Source organism: Echinops telfairi, unplaced genomic scaffold (genome assembly GCF_000313985.2).
Source record: "Echinops telfairi isolate 266 unplaced genomic scaffold, ASM31398v2 ScPeMD7_2565;HRSCAF=3150, whole genome shotgun sequence".
In the NCBI taxonomy this organism is placed as follows: Eukaryota; Metazoa; Chordata; class Mammalia; order Afrosoricida; family Tenrecidae; genus Echinops; species Echinops telfairi.
The window spans coordinates 12,798,279-12,806,285 of NW_022106463.1; the positions used below are offsets into that span (position 1 = coordinate 12,798,279).

The following is an 8,007-nucleotide window of genomic DNA, read 5'->3' on the forward strand; positions in this document are numbered from 1 at the left end:
TGTATGTACAGATTGTGATGAGTTGTATGAGCCCCTAATAAAATGATTATTTTTTTTAAAAGTTACCGTCTCAAATCTAAGTGCCCTCATTCAGGGAATCAGAGATAACAAAGGAAACACACTCCGTGGAAGACAAGATAGATGAGTGGGAACCTAAACATGTGTACATCGAAAGACTTCATTAAAAGTGTAGAATGAGAGCCCAGAGATTGGGAAAAGATATTTAGCAATGACATAATGGAAAAAGGACTAATTACTAAAATCTACAGAACATTACAAGCCTCCAACAAGAAAGAAAACAAAAACTAATAACCCTCTGAGCATGTGGGCAATGGACCTGAACTGACGATGCTGGAGAGGCTGTGGTGAGATTGGAACTCTCGTCCACTGCTGGTGTAAACACGTACAGCCACTGAGGAAGGCATCACAGTGATTCCTAAAACAGATGGCAATCGAAATCCCATATGATTCAGCAATCAGAGACCCCAAAGAAATAAGAAACAGATCACAAACAGATGTGTGCTCCCCGGTGTTCATTGCAGCACAGTTCACAACAACAAGAAGCTGGCAACAGCCTAAATTTCCATCAGTAGAAGATTGGATTAAAAAAATCTCTGGTATCGACACACAATGGAATACTGTGTCCCTCAAAAACGGTGATGAAACACCTCATGACATGGAGGGATCTGGAAGACACCATGCTGAGTGAAGTTCGTCAATCACAAAAGGAGAAATACTGTATGAGTCCACTGTTATAGGGACAAGCAACAGAATGGCACAAGCTCAAGCTTGTAGGCCATCCGGTTTGCTGGACAGGGAGGCCAGACAGCTTGTTAGAGAGCCTGACCAATACCAATGAACTACACACCCTCTGCTCCAGGTAAGTATTTTGAAGGTCACTTTGCCAGAGGGTGCCTCATGTCTGCTGGGATCAAATGGTCAAGAGAGGGGAAAGGGATTCTGTCTGTTGAGTGGCTGTCAAGCAAATCTATGATGAGGTCCCCCCGGACAGGTAGACAACCCTATCAGAGGGATGAGGGACACTGATGGGAAAACAAGTCAAGAGAGGGGAAAGGGAGAAAACCCGTCTGGAGGAAAACACTGCATGTCTGTTGGTAGGAAGAGAGAGAGGACTGACCTCCTTCTGGGGGTGGCGGTGGGGAATAACTGAAATTGATTTTGGGGACCATGGGAGGGGAGTGTCTTTGGTGGTATGCACAGAATAGGCCACATTGACCTGGCTTCTGGGTGCGTCCTGGGGACTCAGGTGAGGTGCCGTGGAATGGTGGGACACTCGATCCTGGCTCTTCAAGGTGCGCAACACGCTCCAGAGGCTGCATCTGTGAGATCAGGTGCGGAAACTCCCACTGGGTGAACTGGACGCCATGTCAGACACACTTGTAACCTGAGGACGTAAGTCGGAAGATACATGATGTCTGGGGAAGCGGGAGACACCTGTACCAAGATTGTTGAACTGTTGGTCGGTGGACAGAGATGGTCTTGCTACATGCCCTATATGCTGTATAGTATATGTATTATTCCAGCAAACTTGTGTCAGACATTCTCGTTCATTATTATTATAAATATCCCTGATAATTAACCCCTGTTGTTTGTGTAAATTCTGTCCAGTCACGAATGGATTGATTCTGTACTTGTGAATCATTCAGGTACTGTGATATGGAGTTAGCCTACATTGGCCCAATATCCCTCTCTCAACAGGGATTTAAAAATTAGTACCAGGGGCTAATCAAAGACAATATGAAGGGAAGATCATTATGCCCCAGGGGGAGGATTGATAAGACTCTCTACCATAAATAAACAAGGAGGTTTTGAAAGGGAGCCAACAGAAGATAAAAACAAGCAAACAAATAGAAAACATAGATCCAGGAATGGGTTTTGGGCCCCCACTAAATCTTAGCTCCAACTTAAGAACAATTAGTTCTTACATCATGGCCCTGTTTGATACTTGCCCTCAGGAAGGGGACACAAAGGGCATGGTGCTAGAGCAAAATGTGGTGAAGGAATTAGATGGTGCCTGGCTATCATGTAAAATAGTGTCTGGGATCTGAAAGGCTTGTCTCCAAACAAGCAGCCATCTAAATGAAATGTCAACTAAGTCCACATGGAAGTACACCGTCATCAGTCACTGAAGGATTCTAAATCATATAATCCAAAGTTGAAGGGGGTATTAGTATCAGAGCCTAAATTATGAGAATCGGGGTTTGCAGAAGGGCATGGATGACAGTGGTAGGCCAAGATACATTTGTGGGATCTACATAGGAAATAAGCCTCCGGTGATCTCCCACTCTCCATAATTGAGGGATGGGAGGAAAGTGGTTACTGAACAGAGTGAATTGGAGAGATGAGGCTAGATTAAGGGTTAAACCTGACTTGCACAGTTAAAACTTGACACGCGCCCCTCTGATGCACGCTAGACCTGATCTGGTTTTCAACATTTTCTGTATTTTTGTTTTGTTTTTGTCTGTTCACATTAGGGTTATTTCAGAGGTGCCATGTCATTGGGGGCCACCCTCTTGAAGTTGTGTTATATGTTTTGTTTTTTGGTATATGAAAACCAGGATTGATGAAACTATAGGGACAGCAAGTAGAATATGGTTTTTGGTGGGGCGGTGGGGGGTGGGGAGGTACAGTGGTGGTGGTGGGGGGTAGGGTGGAACAAACTCACAATCATGAAGTCAAGTCTGACACATGGTGACCCCAAAGCACAGGGTACAACTACTCCTGTGGGTTTCTGAGACTCTACTCTTGTTTTTAAAAAAGTCCAGGGATCCAATAGGAGCTTCAAGGTAGAGTAAGAGAAACATACGGCACAATAGTTAAAATCACAGACTTATGGCCTTGACCCCATACCTGTCGATCCCCCACTCACCAGAATTTTGCTCTCCTGATGTTTCAATCTGTCTATTTGGTTAGACATGACTTAACTAATTCACCAAGACTTAGAAAGTCTTAGGAACTTTGGTGGTGTAGTGGTTATGTGTTGGGCTGCAATCCTCATGGTCAGTAGTTTGAAACTACCAGCAGCTCCACAGAGAAAGACTGGGCTTTCTATTCCCACAAACGGTTACAGTCTCAGAAACGCACAGGGGGTCACTAGGAGTCAACATTGACTCCATGGTAATGAGTTTTTGTTTGACAGATTTTGAGGTTTCCCTACAGGTGAGAAAATGAGCCCATCTTCATCTGAGGGGCATAACTGAGCCAACAATACCTGCAGCTGGGATTCAGTCGCACCCTTCCGAGCGAAGAAAACAATTGGAGGACCAGAGGGCCTAGATTTCTCCAGAAAACCCCTGCCTCCACACCCTGACTGTAAATCAGTCCTTAACTGTTGCTCCAGGGGCAGATTTTGATGGAAGCGGACACAGTCTTCTTGAGCACTCACTAACTCTAACCCACCCCCCCCATCCAGTCGATTCTGACTCAAAGGGACTCTATATCGGAGCTGCCCCTGTGGGTTTCCGAGGCTGCAACCCTTTACGGGAGTAGAAAACCTCATCTTTCTCTCCCGGAGCAGCTGGTGGTTTTGAACTGCTGACCTGAAGGTTAGCAGCGGAACCCCTAACCCGCTAAACCACCTGGGCTGAATATTCTCCCTCTCTCTGTCGCCAGTATCTGGTGAATTGGCTTGCTTACAAGTGGGTGCCCCAACGCCCACTTTTCGTGAACATTTCCACCCTCCACCCTCCCCTCCCCAGATTATTCCATAACCTCCCACAGCTCCTACCCTTCCGTCCTGCCTAAAAGGTTCCAGCACTCTACACTCTACACTCCCATCTGGGTCCTGCAGGGGCTATTCAGTCTGGGGTCTCCGTCACTCACAGATTCACTGAGGTTCATGTTGTGAAAGAAATCGATTGCCTGATAATCCCACCTTGTGTGACCAGGACATTTTCTTTAAATACTTTATTGTGTTTTAGGCAAAATTTTACACAGCAATTTAGGGTTCCCTTGAACAATTTGCATACAAATTGCTCGTTTGCAATTTTCACAATGGATCAGCACTCTCATAAAATCCTTTGTTTGCTCTATTTCCATTGATCTAGTTTCTCTTCCCTCCTAGGAGTCTCCTCTTTGCCTGGAAGTAAAGGTTAACCATTTGAACTTCATAGCCAAGTTTAAAGGTGGGTTTCGGGCACTAGTCTTGGGGGTTCCTCCAGCCTCTGTTGATCCAGCAGGTTTGATAGGACCCTGTGAGGGAGTCGGTGGCTGTTGGGACTACTAGCATTTCCCCATTTCTCTGGTTACCTATGTTTATAAACTCATTTATCTGGAAAGCAAAGTGAGAGTTTCAAAGAAAAGCCAGGATCAATTGTCCCTGGGGACAAGTAGACCTGGAGGCGGGTGGGTGAGCAGGTGGGTGGCGGCTTTGCCCACCGACTCTGGACGCCCAGACTCAGGGTCCTGGTTTACTGCCTCAGCAGAGACCGCTCTCCAGAAGCCACACCCGCCTGCGCTCCAGTTGTCACCAGCAAGGGGCGGGGCCTGGCGGGTTTAAAAGCACGGCGGGCCGAGAGACCAGACTTCGTGTCCCAGGGCCGCGCAGCACGGTCTTGGCTCAGGACTGTCCCGTGAGCCGCCAGGACCCCACTGACTTCTCGCAGCCCCGCACTCCCGCCTCCTCGCCATGGCCAAGGTGAGTGCGTCCCAGGACCTGCTGCAGGGGCGGGGGAGGACGGGCGTCAGGGAGAAATGCCGGGACCCTGGGACAGGAGGGACTTCGAAGCTGCAGCATTGGTGTTTTGAGAATACTCTGGCCTCACCTTGTACGATATCCACCCCCCACCCCCCTCCACACACACTGGAGAATGCTAGGGGTGAGACCCCAGGCCGGGTTGGGTAGAGAATTCAATTCAAAATTTGGGGGAAAGGTCATGGGCTCAAGGTGAGGGAGGAAGGGGTTGGGGAACCAAGGGGGTATGGTGGACTTCGGAAAGTTGCATCAGCAGGCTGCTCTGTCTGTCCCCCACGGTGAGGTTCACCTGCTAAGCAGACAAGGGGAACCCTGGGCATAGTTATTAGCTATGAGTTGGGCTGATAACCTCAAGGTGAGTTGTTTGAGACCATCAAGCCTCCAAGGGAGAAAGCAGGCTTTCTACTCCTGTTAAGAGTTCATCTCTGGGGGGCAGTTCTACCCAACCCTACAGGGTTATCGGAAACCCCTCGATGGCAGTGAGAGGGAAAGGGACGCACGTCGGGGCGTCCTCTAGGGAATAAAGAGAGCAAGAGGGGGAGACTTGGCCCTCCTTGAAGGGATCTTGCCTGCCTGCCCCACCCCCAGGAAGATCCCTTCTCTGGGAAGCCCTGAAGCCCTTACTTGTCCCACCCAACCTCCCTATAAATAGAAGAGATGGAAAAGGGAGTTAAAGAGAGATTGGAGGAGTTGTTGCTTGAAGGTGGCTGAGAGCAACTGTCTAGTCCTTTCTCCTACCCTCCCCAGACCAAGGGTATGAGAAGTGGGGAGGACTCTATGCCCTGTCCCTGCCTGTCCCTGATCCACAGAGAACCCCTCACTGGAGGAAGGGCTTCACAAGTTCCATTTGGGGCCAACATTGCACCTCTGTTTCTCTTTCAGAAAACACGAGGCTTTTACTCAATAGAGATGAGTGACACAGAGGACAGGGGGGAGACGAAGAAGGGGAAGCCCAAGGCCCCCAACAACGCGTACTGGAAATGCAAGGAGAATCACCCGAAAGAGGAGATTAAGGAAGAACCTGAACTGGTCAGTCGCTTTAAGTCTTAAGTCCCATTGAGCGGTGCTCTCCTGAGAGCTTTGTGCTCCAACAAAAGAATCATCTAGATCACGCAACCGAACATTCTCTTGATGTTTGTATTATGGTTTAAGAAAGGGTGGGGTGGGGGTGGGGAGTGCTGTGATAACATCTGGCAGAGTCAGGCCCAGTGCAGGATTCCTGCATGTTCTTGGAGCCTGTCCCAGGTAGAACTCAAGAGGGGGAAAACCTCCTAACTCTCTTTCCTGCTGGTTTAAGTGAGATGTAAATAATCGCTTGCCAGTTTTTAGCCAGTGAAGTAAAAGTATTTGAGCCAGAGCCTATTGAGGAAGATAGCAGACCTCCATGGGTTTCTGGGGAAAAGACAGCCACTTTAGATGATAAACCCGACACTAGGTGAACTTGATTTAAATCCTAGTTTGATCGAAGCTTCCGTTTCCTCTTTTGGACAATAGAAACTATTACTGGTGCTGAGCCCGGAATGGGATAAAAAGCTTGGATTGAGACTGGGGGGCAGAGCCGATGCTCCAGAAGCAGGAATGATTTTTTGTGCATCTCTAGCACTTAGGATCGAAACAAACATAGCTGCTCTTTCTTGGCGTAGCTGTTTACATCATGACGAGATGTCCATCTGTTGTGTGTGGGTTTATAAAAGTGAAAACCGATTTGTTTTTAGCACTTCGTGCAGCTCCATCCCAGAAGAAAACAATGTGCATGGATCAGACTGTGTTCTCTGGCTTCCCTGATGAGGAAGGAGCATTTCTTCTTGTTTCTCCTTCCCCCCTTACATTCTCCGCAAGAGTTCTTTACATTGAGACAGCTTCATGCTCTTGTGTTGTGATGTCTCAGGTGCTTAGAAGCTTGATTCTAATCTGAATAAATATCAGCAGGTTGGTAATGGCACCGTGGGCATCACTGGGCAGCGATGCACAAAGTCAGTAGTTTGAAATCACCTGCTCCCAGGGAGCGAGACTTGACTTCCTACTCCTGGAAAGAGTTACGGTCTCAGAAACTCAAAGGGTCAATTCTACCCTGACCTTTATGAGTCAGCATCAACTCAAATGGCAGTGAATTTGGTCTGGGTTTTAATGACCCATGCCTGTGCTGTTCCCACGATGGCCAACAGGGGTCGTGAAGACACCCATACTCCCTGAAATCTGGACCTATAGGAAGATGGAAGGTATTTGGCCTCAAGGCACAGTCCATCTCTAGGCATGAGGTCCATCCCTTGGTGGGATCTATCCAGAGTTTAGCATGCATGTGGTGATGTGCTTGGTTGTTTATCTATCTGTGGGCCTCCGGAGTCAGTTGGACTCTGCCTTCATCTTTCCAGTCCCTGTGGTGTCCCAATCAAATGGTTAGATGGAATGAGTGTGCAAAGCAGGAGCTGGTGGGGAGAAGGCAAGATGAAGATGAAGAAAGATAGCTTATTGGATGACTAAATCTGCAACATGAAACTTTTCCTACATACCATAATTACGAAAAGAGACAGTTGTGGTATCAATTCCAGCACGGATGTCGGACACTCAGGACTTGAAGAATCAAGCCATTAGGGAAAAATAAGTGTAAATACACGGTGTCCCTCCTGAGTGCTGGGTTTTCTAGGGGCTAAAGAAGACTTACCCGTGGGTTTTCTGAAGCTACATCAGGGTACAACCTTCTGCATAACCCACCCATCTCCCCCTGCCACTCCCACATTCTACAATGTATAGGGTACCCCTCACCCCCCACACAGCAAAGAATTGTCCAGTTCCCATTATCAAATGTGCTGAAAGTGAAAAGCCAGCTTCAGCATAGGTTTGCTGTGAGTCAGAATGCTCTGAATGTCACCCAAGAGCAGTCCGGTGGCTCTGTGGTACAGTTAGCAAGGGAGGGCCCACGGCTGTTTGGCAAGTGTTTGTCTGTGGGGTTTCTCTAACCAGGAACTTCTTGAGTTCTATTACTTGAATGAGGAAGAAAGACTCGCTTTCTGGTGCCAGAGACACCCTGTTGGGTCTGCACGGCTAAGGAGGTGTCCACAGACACGTTTCTGGCAGGTGTGCGAGTGGGTTATTGAGTGAGCTGCAGTGGGTCTAGTTTGGTATTACTCAGTAACAGATGTTTAGGTCTGAATTCAGTATCCACATATGAGAACCCGGAAGACAAGTATCTTAGGACATACGCATGTGCTGGACAACATGTGTTGATTAAATCTAATGACTGCTCAACAAACAAAACAAAATCCAAACTCACTGCTGTTTGCCAGGGACAACTA

The 8,007-nt window shown here is 47.8% G+C and overlaps 1 protein-coding gene across 1 annotated transcript in view; it reads left to right on the plus strand.

The window, feature by feature from the left end:
* The first annotated feature begins 5,608 nt into the window (after positions 1–5,608).
* Positions 5,609–8,007, plus strand: part of LOC101663158 (potassium-transporting ATPase alpha chain 2-like) — a 36,306-nt gene continuing 33,907 nt past the window's right edge. The window contains exon 1 of the mRNA XM_013007899.3: positions 5,609–5,743. Coding sequence (XP_012863353.3) covers positions 5,624–5,743 — 120 coding nt within the window. The 5' untranslated portion in view covers positions 5,609–5,623. The remainder of the gene's footprint in view (positions 5,744–8,007) is intronic.